General features: G+C 38.8%; 2 protein-coding genes and 1 long non-coding RNA gene across 4 annotated transcripts in view; 2 read left to right on the top strand and 1 right to left on the bottom strand.

The window, feature by feature from the left end:
• Positions 1-68: 68 nt before the first annotated feature.
• Positions 69-1677, bottom strand: LOC135642985 (uncharacterized). Its single transcript, XR_010498109.1, has 3 exons — positions 1555-1677; positions 677-748; positions 69-594 (listed from the first exon to the last, which is right to left on the bottom strand). It is a non-coding gene; the product is annotated as an uncharacterized LOC135642985 (long non-coding RNA).
• An 846-nt stretch (positions 1678-2523) lies between these two features.
• LOC103991819 (transcription factor MYB54-like) lies at positions 2524-3733 on the top strand. Of its 2 annotated transcripts, none has more exons than XM_009411360.3 (3): positions 2524-2858; positions 3084-3386; positions 3474-3733. In XM_009411360.3, exons 1-3 carry the CDS (start codon positions 2744-2746, stop codon positions 3617-3619), a joined length of 564 nt encoding a protein of 187 aa, XP_009409635.2. In that variant the 5' UTR covers positions 2524-2743; the 3' UTR covers positions 3620-3733. The 2 variants fall into 2 exon arrangements, with proteins under 2 accessions (XP_009409635.2, XP_065013932.1); XM_065157860.1 differs by having other exon boundaries at positions 2562-2805.
• A 1511-nt stretch (positions 3734-5244) lies between these two features.
• LOC103991393 (uncharacterized) overlaps positions 5245-17144 on the top strand; it is a 13406-nt gene continuing 1506 nt past the window's right edge. Inside the window, exons 1-6 of the mRNA XM_009410834.3 lie at positions 5245-5434; positions 5771-6899; positions 9578-10919; positions 12991-13270; positions 15485-15592; positions 15696-15974. Coding sequence (XP_009409109.2) covers positions 5819-6899; positions 9578-10919; positions 12991-13270; positions 15485-15592; positions 15696-15974 — 3090 coding nt within the window. The 5' untranslated portion in view covers positions 5245-5434; positions 5771-5818. The remainder of the gene's footprint in view (positions 5435-5770; positions 6900-9577; positions 10920-12990; positions 13271-15484; positions 15593-15695; positions 15975-17144) is intronic.

Here is a 17144-nt window from a genome sequence, read left to right as displayed (position 1 = left end):
GACAATCTTGATTATGAAATGACCAAATATTCTCAATGCCTAAGCTAAAAAAATCTTGGTTCAAAAGTTCTGCTGAGGAGTTGATTCAAGCTCATTTTGTTGATTATTAACAAAATAATAGTGCTTCATGTTGTTACCTGAGAATAATACTTTGATGCCATACGTGCGATGTCCTTTTCCTCTAGATTTGATTGGAAAAGGTGGTGTGAAATTGCGGCCATGCAAACCTTCTAATGCCAACAACCAATCTTACTTGTGTTTCGAGTGTACGAACACACGGAGTTCTTTTCGAGAACAACGATCCCTTTGACTAATTGGAAGCAATACTGGCTTCTTTTTCTTCATCCCCTCGTTCTTCAAACATGTTCCCTGGTCCATATGCCGACTTCTGCTGTCTTGCAGCATGTGCCGATCGGCTAGTCATCCTGCGAACCAAACAGGGAAATTTCATCAGATCTTCTCAGGCAACTCTGTTCAGAGACATTGAATAGAGACGTTTATATCAGTGTGTAAGAGAATAGCAGCCTCGTCAAGGAATCTGCAGTAGATAATTGTAATCACTGCATAATCCAACGTCATGTACACAATAACAATCTGCACAGATTTAGGCACATACAAAAATGTCAGCGGTAATGATGCTTACATTTTTTGTATGTACAAGGTGGAGGCTTAGAACCTGGAACGGATGCTGAATGGCTCATAATGCAGCAGGCATTAATCAGCTTCCACAGATCATAACTCATTGCAACTAGATGGCAAATCATAAAAGGAAATGAGAGATGAACCAGAAATGCTCAAGATGAAGTATATGACTGAGAATTCTGCAAAAATCTTCAAGTGCGTGCCGAGATTTTGTTATATGTTCACAGAACCGATCCCATGTAATTCGTGATTTGGAAACGAGAAGTGACTTTATAGAGATCTCACAAAGAAGAGACTTGATAATGTCAAGCTAATGTTAGTAGCAAAGAATGTTAAAGCAAGCTCTCTGGTTGCCTGTGCTGTTCTTCAAAGCAGGGTTTCCACAAAGATCCACAGATCCATCTCCACTATGTAATTTTTCATTAACATTCTAAAGATACCAAATCAATGGCAAATTTGTTGTACAAGAAAAAAACGAGGAAAAAAGTTATCAGGAAAATATAAGGAAGTCTAATTCTATCAGGAAATTTCAGGTAATGAACGCTATAATGGCAGAAAGAAGTGTTAATGTCGCTTTTATTTGTATCAGCGACTAATTCGATGATTCACAAGTTATTTCTACATATGAATCTACAACTACTTCAGCGAAGAAAGCAGTATCGTCACTTCATACTTCGGAAGAGTATCAATCAATCTCGATCTCGAAGCCATGGATGCGACAATACCCAACAACTAGATGAAAGATCCCAAAACCTAATCGAAGAACAGAGATCGAAAAATCAAAGGCTCTGGCTCACAAAATAGAGCCTTGACCTATCAAGCGATCGGGAAGCGGAGGAATCAGGAAACCCATGAAAAATCACAGAGCTAAGCGATTCTGGCGCAGATCACAAGAGTGAAAAGAGATCGGACCTCGTCATCTCTCTCTATTAGCTGCACGTCTATATGAACATTTTCTCCTCCTTCCAACAATTGTTGCTCCACCTCTTCGATGGCAGCCATCGATCACCGATTAGAGGATGCGCGGGGCGGAGCTCCGCCGCATTTGTATAGGGCAAGGCGGTTTCGGGTCCGTGTGAAACCACTAAAGAAAAACAACTCCACGGTGCGCATCTAAATCGGACCCACGACTGTACCGCTCTACTAGCTTGTGGGACCAGAATCTCGAGAGTAGTGGGTCCTCCAGGTAGACATTCGGCGGGCAAGTGGGCGTGCGTTCGAGGATGACAGGTTGGTTGCTTCCGGTCAAGGGCACGGCCATCCGACGGCTACGGATTGATTCTTGCGCTTGTCCGGAGCCGTTGGATGCGCCCACCTCGCCCGCTTTCGGAGCCTGTCAACGAACACACAGGTAACTGTCGTACCGAACAACGTCCGCTTGCGACTGCCTTTTTAATTTACCAAAATGACCTTATCTTCTTCTTCTTCTTCTTCAATTGCACGGCACTACCAACTTATGAGCTAAGAGCCAAAGGGAGAACATTTTATTATAATTTTAGGTTCTTCTTTCCAACTATGCCTGACTTGTTAATGTGTTGTTGCTGACAACAATCTAATTACTCATTTCGGTTCAGGGTTCCTTTCCAAGACCATAATCGTTCCATGTTGTGTCTATTCTTTCCAACTTATTATTGAGCGCATTAAATCTAAATTGCACCTTTTTCTGATGGACTTGCCTTCATTCACTTCAACGAATGGGATTGCTATCAACTACTAAGATATTACTGATTTATACATGATACATATCTGGTTAGCATACGTAGTGTAGAAACAATGGAGAGATGTTGAAAGGAGACCGGTGTTCACCTCACCAAGCGACCCCACAACCTCTCTCTCTCAGACGTACAATGAGTTAGGCCACACGGACCATCAATCCATGGAGTAACTGTCGTATAACTCTTTGTCTTCCTCTCATCCACGAGAAAGCCCATCTCCTTATTCTGCAGCCATCCTTACATCATCTCCTCATGATCTCTTACCTTCATCTTATCTTCTCAATATACGTATATGTCCTCGCCGTGTAGTTCCACCTGCATCTATTTCCAAATCTTCTCCGAAGTTGTTGTACGTGCTGTAGCTCTTGCTTGTGTTTCCTGGTGCGATGCGCAGTAGAGGCCATTGGAGGCCGGAGGAGGATGAGAAGCTCAAGGAGTTGGTCACCAGGTATGGTCCTCATAGCTGGAATGCCCTCGCCGAGAAGCTTCAAGGAAGATCAGGTGCAACCATATGAACAAGACTCATGCACCTCTTGCATAGTGTCTTCTGATTCCTGCTGCTCCTTTCTTGTTCTTGTTCTCATGCAGAAGGGCTGCTTTGCTATCTTTTTCTTGAGGAAAAATAAGTCCTCTTCTTCCTCCTCCTCCTCCTTTCTTCTTCCTATGATTTTGTCATGAGGTGTTTCGTTCAAAGACAATAGTCATGTGAGGTAACGCCTGGACCAGGTAAAAGTTGCAGGCTGCGGTGGTTCAATCAACTGGACCCGAGGATCAACCGCAGCCCTTTCACGGAGGAGGAAGAAGAACGGCTCCTTGCTTCCCACCGCGTCCATGGGAACCGATGGGCGGCCATCGCAAGGCTCTTCCCTGGCCGCACCGACAACGCAGTGAAGAACCACTGGCACGTCATCATGGCTCGCAGGCATCGGGAGAATTCGAGACCTTTCTCAAAGACAGCTTCTCGATCCGAGTCGAGGAACATCAACCAGAAACCACTACCAAAGGATCAGTACTCCTCTAAGATCCATGGTAATCAACTGAGAAGTCCCACTTCTTGATCTTACATCAAAGTGATTCTCACGATCAAATGACCTATGTAAATGCGATTGATTGCAGGTAAAGAATGTTCGATCCAGTTTCACGATTTCCTTGAGGTAAACACCGAGCCTAATGGCAGCAAGTGCCAATCGAGCATACCAGAACAAGAGGAGGTCCCTTCATCGATTTCTTGGAAATCAGACGTTCCTCATAAGATGGTATAGTGTGAATACAAACTATGAAATCATGTAGTACATATCTTGTGTGGCCATTGAGCTTGTTCTTGTACGTTAATGAATTAAATACACATCTAAATGAAGTTTATCTTGATTGAATTACTGATGGTGGTGACTCCAGCACTTCTTTCTGAGTTCCAAGTGCAAAGAATGATTCAAATGATTGAGAGCAATCAAACACAGAGCTATTTCTTCCCCCCCAGAATATATTTTTCTCAAGGTCTTTGTTTCACCCTTAAGCAGACAGTAATGATGTCTCCAAATTTATTTTCATTAATTAATTAATATTCTTGTTATGTTGAGATTCTTGATAAGAATGAAGCCATGCATTCTTTATAGGCCTGAAAAATATTTGTCATCTTCAAATACAGATATGTATCAGTATGACAATGAGCTTTCTTGTGATGCATACATGTGACAGCCTTGTATGAGTGTGGTCCTAAAAGAACATAATTGCACATACCAATTGGTCCCTTTGTCCTTGTCAACAAAAGGCTAAGCAAATCCAAGGCTAAAAATTGTTATATGAAACATCCAATTTCATACCATATTATCATTTAAACATTGTACTAAAGCTCTCATTCTTAATTACTTTACGTTCCTGAGTATCTTATATTTTTCAGAAGGATAGAACGGTGTGTAAGACTAGAGGACTAGCTCAGATGTTGCTTGCTGCAAATGAAGAGCTTGTCAAGTGCTTTGATCATGTCGAATGATCCTTCTTCTCTCTGCAGACAAAGGAAAGAACTGCTTTCGTGAATGAGTTCTTTGTTTCTGTTTGCTGCTTGAAGGAACAACGACCAACACTCACTACAATTCCTTTGACAATCAATAATGAGCAGAATGTCAGCCATAAAAGCACCCCAATGATTGCAAGATAGATTGAACTATAAAATGATTCACATGATTGGAGGATCTAATTCGAACGAGCTTGTTGGTCCAAATGGGACGCAAATCCTGACAATCTTGCATGAAAAGGTCAAAATAAGTCAACCCCCACTTTGCCGAACCTCTCTCCGAGGGCTCTTCAAACAGTTCAATGGGCTATCATACGGCGGAGGCAGTACTTTCCCCCACCAACCTGTCTTCTGATGGGAGGCAAACGTGGGCCCGTATGGGACTTGTGGGGTCCTTGCTGATCTGTAACATCCAATCACAAGTGGATAAACCACACGAGCAAGCAATCATAAAAAAAAGGGCATTTAAAATTATATAAAAAGTATTTAATTTAATTAGCATTAGAAGAACTCAATGTATTTATTGTTATTTTTAATCTATTGGTGATGATTTTTGGTACTGTGGTCGGAGGAGCGTCTTATAATTTATATTCCCAAAATCGCTATTTGTTCCGATGGCATCTCAGCAACGCGCCGTTTGTACTGGCCTCGTGGATGGGACCCGCAAGCACTGGTGCGCAGGTGGCGCTTCCAAGGTGACTCAGTCGCTCCTCATCTTCACGGGTGACGATGATTCCGAGCTCGTGGGCCCCGCTCCACAGGCTCCGTCGGATGACGTCACTCATGAGACGTTCCAGGGGTGATGCGGCCCGGCCGGCCTCTGCGGCGGTGCTTTTCGCTTCCATTGGCATACCGATTCGAAAGATGGAAGCCCCCAACGTGACAATAATGTTCGCCTCCGGTGTTGCCCGTTGTCGCTATGCTTGGATCCCCCGAGCGCCGGCCTCCATCAACCCCCTCGATGCCGTCGTCCTCCCGTTCCCCCACTGATGCCGCCGGATTCCTCTGCCCTTGGCCGCCTCCAGTTCCTCTCCTCCTCCTCTCCCCTTAGCGCCGCTGTCGTTCCGTAAGTCTCCTGTCCCAGCCTTCTTCACCTTCGGATCTCCCGCTGCTCGGGTTGGATCACTCGAGCCGGGCGTTGGAACGGGTTTGCAGGCAGTCCCTCCCTGCTTCCGATGTCGAGTTGGAACCGACTCTTTCCTGATTCTGCCTGCTGTGGGCTTTTCTTGAGAAGACTCCGACTCCTGATGCTAGTGTTTCGGGTTTCTTCGATATTTACGGGCTCCTTTTGCTGAAAAAGCGTTTCATGGACTAAGTTGTCGAGAAAGGAGGCGGATGAAGAAGAAAAGAGGCTTTCTTTTACTTTTTTGCTTATTTGGTTGGTTGGTTGATTGATTTGCAGGTGGTTCTTGCTCTTGTTGCTAGCATTCTGGTGGATTTGGGAGACGAGATGGCGGACTCCGTGGATGTTGTGCTGCAGTTCTTAAGGAAGAATAGGTTTGTGCACGCTGAGGCTGCTTTGCGTGCGGAGCTCAATGCGCGGCCGGACTTGAATGGGTTCCTCCAGAAACACCTCGCCGAGGAGAAAGAAGCTTTGGGAGAACATGTCGGAACGGCTAGTGGTATGACGCAGAAAGGCATGAGCGTATATAGCGGAGAGATGGAAAATGAGTTCATCGTCAAGGAGATTGAAGTAGGTGGTGCTGGAAACGGATCCAAAAGAAAGAAAAATGGCACTTATAATTGGGGTCCAGAGAGCCATCCAGTGGATCCACACACTTGGAATTATAGTTCTGCTGGTAGTACTGTCAATTGTGTTGTCAACAATAGCAGCACTCGTGACATCACCAATAACTTCGCTGATCTTTTAATATCCAAGGAACCGAAGCATCGACATGATTCTTCTATGTCAGAAAAGAGGGACTTGACTGTTGGAACCAAGAGTGATTTATCAGGGGAGCAAAATAGGGTTTCCGACAGAAGGGGTAAAGTTAAAGATGAGGTGGAAGTGAATCCTGAGATCAATCAAATTGTTGACCATAAGGACGATAATGCCTTCTCCGAAGACCATTTTATTGATAAGCTGTGGTTACAAAGTGAAAATCTATCAACAGATTGTTCTGTTAAAACAGTCTTTCCATTTCCTGCACATAATACAACATCCAGTTTTGAAGGCCATCTTGATTATAGAAAGGGGCTAAGAAAGAAAGCAGAAAGTGATGATTTTAAGGAAGCAACAAGAGAACAACCAGATGGAATGAGCTGGTCACACTTCTCTGGAGAGTCTCGAGAAAATCTAAAGATGAAAGAATCTAGAATCCTTGATCTATCATTTATTGGTGAGAATCACAAGGAAGAGCTGCCAAAATTGCGCCCTGTGCGGCTTAAGTCAGAAGACAAATCAATAAACATGGACATTGAGGAAAAGGCTGGTCATCATGAACCTGGGATAAGGCTATCCAAAGCGGAGAAGACGTTCACGTTTGGATCTCTTGTTGATGTACCTATTGGGCAAGAATTCAACTCTTCAGGTATGTAGTAGCTTCTTTGGTAACTATCATTATGATGAACAACATTATGAGCTCTATTTTACCTTATCATATTGGATTCAATTTGCCTGGTCATAAAGTTTGATAGTATCAGCCTTTCTGCATTTTTGTCCACGAGTATGACTCTTTCTTCTTTGATTGACAGCCAGCAACTTGTTTTCCTTTTTTCCATCTATTTTAGATATGTTGAATCAGTTTGGTGCTAGACTCTTGCTCATCTTTTTTGTTCTGTTTATGCATTATAAGGTTCCTATTTCTCTTTTTTTTCAATCAATTGAAACTTGTAAAGCATAATTTATTATAGATCTTAATGAGTTGTTAGTTGCACATCAAAGAGGCAGCAGCTGCCTTTCATAATTTACATAGATGAGGCTAAATAGGAAACTTATTTGGTAGGTTTGTTGTCTATTCCTCAAGGACACTGATTTAATGTTTTATAAATAATATATTTGAAGAAGTCTGCTGGTAGCACTGAATTTTGTCTTTTATGGCTACTTTTACATATATAAGTTTCACAATAGCAGGATACAGTTATAATAATACACCTCCTCTAAATGTCTTTTCCTCTAGTATTTGAATTTCGATGGTTTTGCGATTCCACTGGGGTTGACATGGGCTGTCTTTTTAACAAATTTTTTTAGCGTACTGCTTTGCTGAGTATGACATCTTTAGATGATGACCAGGGGATATTGGAATTCTTCATTAAAATAATTTAACAATTTATATGCACGTAGACATATGATGAATAAATGAAAGATAGAGTGACAATGATTTTTATGTATCAGATTTCTCGATGAGCGCTGCTACTCCTTGAAAATAGTCCCATAACAGGTGTGGGGTATAACTTAATATAGTTTATATTTTATAAATCACTATGATACTACCCATCTACAAAATGCACCTTCTAAGAGGATGCTACATTGCAGAAATAAATCACAACCTGACCCATATAGTTTCAAGCATTGCAACAGAACAATGATCATTCATATTGTTTGGGACATGCTGAGTGCTGCTGTGCATGTAGGTGAATCTCTGTTCTTTTCGGTGTCACACAAATGGATGTGGACCATGACTCGTTTGGGACCCCACATAACATTTGGGGAATCCTAATAATTCTATGGACTTGATGTAATTTCCTGTGGACCTGACATCCTCATTATGTATTTGAGTGGAAGCAAAAAGTAGTCTCACTTTATGTATGGGTTATAGCTTGAGTTATTATACATGTCACCAGAAAATTACAAAGAGCACCTTTTTGGGGCCTTGGCTCATGTTATTTGGCTCAGGTCACTACAAGGCAATCATGATTCAAAAGATATATTAGTTTATTGCAGATCAGAATCAACTTGATCCAAACGTCAAATGCCACAAGATCTGGGTTGGATTGTTTTAAGGAATCAATAAAATCAGTCTTTCCTAGACAAAATGTGACAATTGTAGGTTGGTCTTGCTCATTCCAGTTGATCTTGAAGGACTTAGGCCTCAGCTTTGGGCATTGCTCGATGAGAAGAATATAATGGGAAGAAAAACTGTTACTCAAAGTTACTTTGTTCATCTTGGATTGATGGCTTTGATGATAGGCATGACTGCTGCCATTCAATGTTGCAAATTGACAGTTGCTTGGGTTGAGTTGATGTTGCTTGCATTGGAAAACATATGTTGAGATATCAATACAACTTAGAATATTAAAAGAAGGTTTAATGATTATAAAAATAGATGATAACTATATGGTTTATGAAATAAATAAAATAATTATGTATTTTGTGCTTGGGTATCATGTAAGTTTTTAGATCTAGAAGGTTGTTGGTTTAATTTTGGATGTCAATATGTATTTATTGTCTTCTAAAACTCTTTTAGTATTTGACTTATTAATTTTGATTGTCAGATTTTATGTTTTTAGCTTTTTTCATTCATCCTTTCCTTTTTGTTAATAATTTGAAATGTAGGTTTTGTCAGTCATAGGTTTTGTTTATCATATTATCACATTTTAAACTTAAATCATATCTTTTCCGTAAGTTATTTCTTTGAACTCTGTCCTTGTTTTTCTTCACTTCTCCCTTCTTTTTGATTCTTTATCTATTTCATAGGTTTGGTTGCGTTGGCTGTTTGATATGACTGATGGGTTTGGTTATGAATTTCCTATCCATGGTTGATCACAGAACTAATCCCCAGCTTTTGAGGGTCCATGAGAACTGGTTCATTGTAACTACGTTAAATCTATGATGTTCTAAGAACTAACAGAACCAAAAAAAGGAAAAAAGAACTTGCATTTAACTTACAACAATAACAACGACAACAAGCCATAATGTCCAACTATTTGGAGAACTTGCATTTAACTTCCTATCTGAAAATTATATTGAACATGATAGCTGTAAGTAAAAGACAACCAACACAGTAACTTGAGGATACCTATTTTTGATCTTGTTTAGGGTCCTAATTTTTTGAAATTTTTTAGTAAAAATATAATCATAGATATCACAGTACATATGAAGTGATTCAAGGTTTGAAAACTTGGGGTGAATGTTTGGACAATTCGGTGTAAAAGATACGCTGCACTCATTTTATGGTGCATCATCTCTCTTTTTTTTTTTTTGGTGTGGTGTTATTTCTTGTTACTATTTTCAATTTTTTCTCACAATTTACATAACATACCACAACAGGTGGGAAGCGAACAATTGGAAGTAGTTGGCTCTCTGTAAGTCAAGGAATTTCTGAGGACACTTCTGATTTTGTATCTGGTTTTGCTACCATTGGTGATGAATCGATTGATTATCCAAATGAGTATTGGGATTCTGATGAATATGATGATGATGATGATGATGATGATGATGGATACATGCGACAGCCTATTGAAGATGAGACCTGGTTTCTAGCTCATGAAATTGATTATCCAAGTGATAATGAAAAACACTGTCATGATAATGTTCCTACCTGGCAGGACCATACTCTAAGAAAGGATGAAGATGATGATCAATCTTTTGCTGAAGAGGAATTTCACTTGTCAAGTGAGCAGTATTTGCAGCCAAAGAATGTTGAGAAAACTGCTGCTGCTCAGGGAACCATAGGTCATAAAATGTCGTATAGGAGGATAGAAGAAAATGATCTGTTAGCTCAGTATGATGGGCAGTTGATGGATGTTGAAGAGCTGAGTTTGATGCGTGCAGAACCTGTTTGGCAGGGCTTTGTCACACAGAATAGTGACCTCATTATGCTAGGAAATGGGAAATTTTCTAATGAAAGTGAACAATGTCGTACTGATCCTTTTATGGAAGATGATCAACATGGATCATTTAGGTCAATTGGTGTGGGCATAAACAGTGATGCTGCTGATATTGGCAGTGAAGTTCATGAAAGCTTGGTTGGAGGAAGTAGTGAAGGAGAGTACTTTCTGGATTATGATGATCGGATGAGTGGCAAAAGACATTCTCAAAGTAATACAACTAGGACAAATATGAACAGGTCAAAGAGGGGCAATCTGAGGGGAAGTAAGCAAGATCCAGGTAGTTATATTTTGCCATCTGATAAGACTGTGTACTTATCAGGAGTTGGTTTTCAGGACAGTGGGTTTTCTTTCCTACCGCCTTCAATAACATCAGATTTGATTAAGGATGATTCTTGTAAACCATTATGGTCAAGCAACGGCAACAATGTGGTTGGTATTTTGGATGGCTGTCGAGATGGCATGGTTACAGAGGGTATGCTTGGTACATGGAGGCGAAAAAGCAGTAATTCTTCTCCTATTCAGAGCTCCAGGGATGATAAAACTTCTGATGGTGTTAGATCAAGAAAATCAAGTGCATCAGCCTCAAAGGATGATTTTGCAGAAGCAGAGGTTGTGAACAGAGGAGTAAATTACATAACAGGTGAAGCAGGAGAAGAAGATGTAGAGACTACATTAGAGGATGAAGAAGCTGTGGTATTGCAGGATCAAGTAAAACAGATAAAAGCTCAAGAGGAGGAATTTGAGACTTTTGATCTGAAAATAGTTCATCGGAAGAACAGGCATGCTTCTCTCTATAATCTCGCCTTTTTCTATTCAATGCTGAATAAATGTAGGAATATTTTGGTTTTTTTATGTGTACATATATGTAAATGTTGATGCTTCCCATTCAAAATACATGGAATACTCAGATGGTAAATTTGCACTGTTGAGTTATGATTAGTGAGTCTTGACTGCTAATAACAAAAAAATCAAACTTATCCGTTCGTCATTTGCCCTAAAATTAACAAATCCAATAGTAAGATAAAATCTTAACTTGGTCTACAGCCTAGAACTCGTCCAAACAGGTAGCATTATGATTCAAATCTTGTATTAATGGAGATAACTTTCCTCTCCCCCAAATTTTTAACCTAATTACAATTTAAAACTTGTGGTATCTTTCCATTAGCTAAAGGAGCACTACTTATCGAATATATTTGGTTTGCTAATAGCAATTAACTGTTGAAAATAAAAAGACAATATGCCCTTGGTTTTCCAATCTATAGATAGCTCATTGCCCTTTCTTATTACTACAGTTAGTGCCATATGGAACCTGTTGTAGGCAAGGTTTCAATTTTCGATTTGAGACTCGTACCAACCCTGATCAGACTGGTATGGTTCCCGTATGTACCAGCATACCAACACATAAACACCAGACTGCTGGTCAGCACAGACCAAAGGGAAAGAGGGAGGCAAGGGAGGAAGAGGAGAAGAAGAAGGGCGAGGAGGGAGGAAGAGGCCCATTGGAGGGGGAGAAGCGACAATGTAGTGGGTGGTAGTGATGTGATGGAGCAGAAATGGCAAAGCAGTGGGGAGGAAAAGATGGAGGAGGGGAGAGAGATATCTAGGGAAAAGGAAGAGAGTGAGAGTTTTGTGGGAGGAAAAAAAGAAAAACAAACAAAAAAGGGATACTATTGAAAAAGTGAAAAAAGTTAGGGATCCTGGGCAGTAGACCTACGATCCGGTACACCTAAATGAGTTACTAAAAGCCTGACACTGACCCTGGCTGGTAGGGTTAACTGGTGATAGCCCTTGTTTCTGAATGGATCTGGCAAAATTGCCCGATCTGCATCCTGTTTCCTGATCAAACCTACGAATATAGGTCCAAACAATTTTTACATCCTTGATTGTAGCATGCACAGGTGGGGTAAGCAGTGGCAGAGAGGATCTGGCTTGATAAATGGTGGTAGTTGTCATAAAGGCTGCCTGCAGTTGATGATGGAGGACAAGTGTTCACCATCCTTGGCGAGGTGAACTAAATAGGTCTTGAAGTGAAAGGGGAGCACCTCATCAAAGGTGAATGATATCAGGGTAGAAGAATCTGCAGAGTGCAAAGATCTCACCTATGCAATTGGAGGCAACGAAAAGGCTGGTGGATACTACTTCAATTCAATCTACTGCTAGTGGATACTATTTCTTTGATTCTCCTGCCACTAGACTTGTTCCTAAACCATGAGAGGCTGCGATCTAAGATTGTTTTTGTTGGAAATGAGTTGCAACCCTAAACGGGCTTGCTGAAGGACATGTATGAGTTGCAGAGATGGGTTTTAGGATTTCCAAAACTTAAGGTGGGATTGGAATCATGATATCACAGTAATAGAGGCCTTAAATTATTTAATTATTTCAGGGGCAAGATTTTCTGCATGGGTTTATTATGTCTAGGGATTAGGTGAGTTCCTATGAGAAGTAAACAGGGAGGATCAAATTATAATTTGTATAGGGAATTCATGATATGGGATGATCAAATTGTAATATCATGTAATCATTTTTTTAAAAAATGGTTAGATATTGGATTTCCAAAATTTATGGTTTAAGACAAGATTTTGTTTATAAGTTTATATGCCCTCCGTATTCTATCACCTATATTGACAAAAAAAAAAAAAAGGAAAAGCTTAATTCTTGATACTGGGCAATTTAGACCACTAGATCATGCTTGAATGTGTATATTCCAATTTGATGTGCTCCATCAATGGTCTTAAAGGTGAAGTTTGGAGGCCTTCATACTTTAAACATTCTCTAGAATTTCCAGTGGTTCTACTTCCAAATATTCTAATGTTCTGACCTCGTATTTCTCCTCCAACTACAAATTACCAGAACTGGCTTTGAAGAAGATAAAAGTTTCCAAGTTGTACTGAATTCTGTGATTGCTGGACGTTATCATGTCACTGAGTATCTGGGTTCAGCTGCATTCAGCAAGGCAATTCAGGCACATGACTTGCACACTGGCATGGATGTCTGTGTGAAGATTATAAAGAATAACAAAGATTTTTTTGATCAGAGCCTTGACGAAATCAAGCTTTTGAAATTTATTAACAAGCATGATCCTGCTGACAGCTACCATATTTTGCGTTTGTATGACTACTTCTACTATCGGGTGAGTAAATTCTTTTATTTTAGACTGGCATTTCTTTGTTTTAATTATTCCTTGATTAAATGTTAAAAAGGAAAATTTCTTATTTTTCAGTTTTGTGAGCATCATTGTCGAATTAAAGTAATGTTTTACCTATTCTGAAATATGGTCATATTATTTTTAAGCCTCACGATAGCTGCATCTTACGCATACTTGTCATTTGTTGAAGGTTCTAAAAAGCAGAAGCTAAATCCAAATATTCATCCAAATCACAGCACATCATAATGAGAGTTCAGATTTGTATGTATGGACTTGATGATATAATGTGGGTTCAAGTTTATTTTTTTGGATTTTGATGTCAAGCTTGTTGTAGAATTTTTTTGTATGACTAAGAAGTTAGATTATAACTTGACCCTTATTATTTTTTTAAAAGTAGCTAAAGTATGAAAATACCCCAGAAACAAATAATAAATCAGAATAAGAATTAAGGTTTTAGAAATAAACAAAGCTAAATAATTAGGCATCTAGATATGTCTTACACTTAACTTATGCAAAATGTGACTTTCATATAAGAAAATTTGTTGAAGTTACCATGTACAAATAGCATGACAAAATCTACCAACTATTGCATGAACCCCTAAAAATTGTCTATATTGCAAATAGTATAGAGCTGAGGGTATGTAACTGATAAATATATTATTTGTCATAGAAAAATTTTAAGTTGGTCATTTTCCCAGGAAGAGACTCATCTTTTCAGTATTGTACCGACAGAAATGTATGTAAGGGAAAGGAGAACACTATAGCAGCAAGGTGTTGGATATGAAGATTTCTTTTTGTGTGATTACTTTCCTTTTTTCTCCAGGGGAGTAGTAGGGCCACTAGGATGAAAAGTTAGCTACCGTAGGATTAGAAAGAGGAAAAGACAACTGTAGGAGGTTCAACAAAATTGACTTTGGAACTTAATAATGCATTTGAAAAAGGAAGTGTACCATTGTGAATAGAACCATTGAAAGAGGTTAGAGTAGGGAGAAAAAATTGTTAAACAAAATCCTATTTTTCCCATCATTGAACAAGCAAGTTCAATATAGATTGTGGAGCCAATGCAAATGTGACAATTGGCTAAGTGTCTAATCAAATATGTCTATCATTGTGGTGGTTTGGAATTCTCTGTGGTCTAAATTTCACATTTTCTCTTTCTCTGGTGTAAAATATTTTTCAACACAGCAAAGTTTCAAGCAGGACTAAAATCAGTCATATGACATGCAATTTTTATAATGCTAAAAGAAAAGACAAGAGCATAGTTAAGATGTATAGAATATAGATAATAAATTGTTGTATGTAGAAGTCCTAGGTATCTTGGATCTACTTTTCAATAGGAATGAGACATCAGTGAAGACAGTTCATAGAATAAACACGATTTGTTCAAGTGGACTGGGATATTGGTACTTTTGAGTGATTGGAGTGTGCCCTTAAATTAAAAGAAAAGATTTACAAGACATTTATAATTGCTAATCTTGGTTTATGGATCAGTGTGATGATTAGTAAGGAAACAACATGTATAAAAAGTTAGTATAGACGAGAAAATGTTGATATGAATCTATGAGATTACTGGAAAAGATAAAACAAAAATATTTTTATTCACAAACAATTAGTTATAGCCTCAGCAGAGAATAAAATGAGGAAAATTTGCTGAAGATAGATTAACATATTTAAAGAAGACATATGGATTCCTGTGACATGATTAGAATCAATGGTACAAGGAGAGACAGAGGGAGACTTAGAAAACTTCACTAGAAACCATTAAAGGGTATTTGACTATTCCTAGTTCAACTAGGGCTGTTACACTACACAACATAAAGAGGTCCATGTTGCAATCCCCAAATAGCCAGGATATTACAGCTTGTTGTTTTTATCATTGTTGTTGAGATTTTGAGGAGTTTGTGCTTCTTTATATTCTTATTTTATAACTTCCATGATATTTTCTTGTTTTTGCTTCCTTTTGTGTATTATTTATTTTAGCAATACCAATATAGTCTCTTGTTGAAAGTCTCAAGCTATGTACATTGTCTCGTGATCACTTGTATGCTGGTATAATTACTGCAAAGTGTCTTTCGTAGAATCATAGTTGCATTTGCCTCTATCGTCTGTCTTGTATTTCTGAAGAAAAAATTGCTCTAAACATTTGACTGTACTTGCATATTCTTCTTGCTGATTGTTTGACACATCTGAATTGTCCAGGAACATTTGTTGATAGTTTGCGAACTTCTCAAAGCCAACTTATATGAATTCCACAAGTTCAACAGAGAATCTGGTGGAGAGGTTTATTTCACAATGCCAAGGCTGCAGGTTATGTTCCATACAATCATATACCTAATCTCAGAAAATTCTATCATTGCAATTATTTTCTCCTCTCAAGAATACTGATGTACTATTCACATACCACTTGCAGTCAATTACTATTCAATGTCTGGAGGCACTTCAGTTTCTGCATGGCCTTGGTCTTATTCATTGTGATCTGAAGCCTGAGAATATATTGATAAAGAGCTATAGTAGATGTGAAGTTAAAGTAATTGACCTTGGTAGTAGCTGCTTTGAAACAGATCATTTATGTTCTTATGTGCAATCACGATCATATCGTGCACCAGAGGTTATTTTAGGTCTACCATATGACAAAAAGATAGACATATGGTCCTTAGGATGCATCTTGGCTGAACTTTGCACTGGAAATGTAAGTTATCTATGTGTTCGCATTAATTTTTTTTATTTCAGTTTCTAAAACTTTTGAGTCCTAATTTGTCAAGCTAATGCAACAGGCAAACCTACCAATTACTGGTCATTGTGTATAACTACATACTAGAAAGTTGTTAGTTGCTAGCTTTGAGCCAAGTACACCACATGGTTATAATTAAGCTTAAAATAATATGTTCAAATAAAGGCTATTACTGCAGCACCCATACAATCCCACCTGACCTTGTTTGGCCTCCTTTGTCCTTGAAATGCAATGACATTTGATCTATCCTGCAAATGTGCACATCTTGAATTGAATCATCTTTATTGGTACCCTCTGCTCGATTAGCTGGTGTGTGCAGTTGACCACATCGAAAGCCACCAGGTCACTCCGAACAGTTGTGCTGCATTATTTTCCGATAGTCCACCTATTGTATTCTCTGGTTTTTATGTTGTATATAATGTTTTTCATTATATATCTCAAGGATTTTGCAGCAGAAATATATATTTCTTCTGATAAGCAAACAATTAATCATGTTGACTTCACACAATATTATTATTATACATTATATAGCTGCTGTAGCCCTTTCGCATCATACAGTCGGTTTATGTAGTTTACTGCAATGCAGAGATATGGTAAGCCACATCTCATGTCTGAGATCAAGGTTGCAAGTACCTCATCAGCCTTCAAGGCAGTTGTTATCTTGGAAAATGCATTCAAGGAAGAACTACCATTTCTTTCTAAGCTTATCACAAATTCTAGTTCAGTGTTTTGCTCCTTTTGCTTCCTTCAAAGGTCTTGATAATCTACTTAGCAGGTTTGTAAAGAAACCTAACTTTAACAGTCACCATTGTGAGAATTTGTACTTTATAGGCCTTAACTGGTCAAATCTGTGAGATTAAGAATACATGGAACAAGTGCAGAAGCTAATCATTTGAAAATAAGTGAGCTCATCCAAATCAATGATTAAAGTCATTTAAGTCATTTTTTAAATGTGAAATTCCAATTTATAGAGGGTTCACTACGGTAGTGTGTGGGTGACTGCAACAGCTGATAGCCTCATACATTGAACCATAGATTCATCTTTTGCAGTATTTCCTTTATCTAGAACATAGGATAGCTTATTTGGTAACAATTGGCTCCTTTCTTTGTTGATTATAATGTTAATGC

This window comes from Musa acuminata, chromosome BXJ3-7 (genome assembly GCF_036884655.1).
Source record: "Musa acuminata AAA Group cultivar baxijiao chromosome BXJ3-7, Cavendish_Baxijiao_AAA, whole genome shotgun sequence".
Taxonomy (NCBI): domain Eukaryota; kingdom Viridiplantae; phylum Streptophyta; class Magnoliopsida; order Zingiberales; family Musaceae; genus Musa; species Musa acuminata.
Note: the sequence above shows the minus strand (reverse complement) of the source record. Positions and strands in the feature narration are given on the sequence as shown.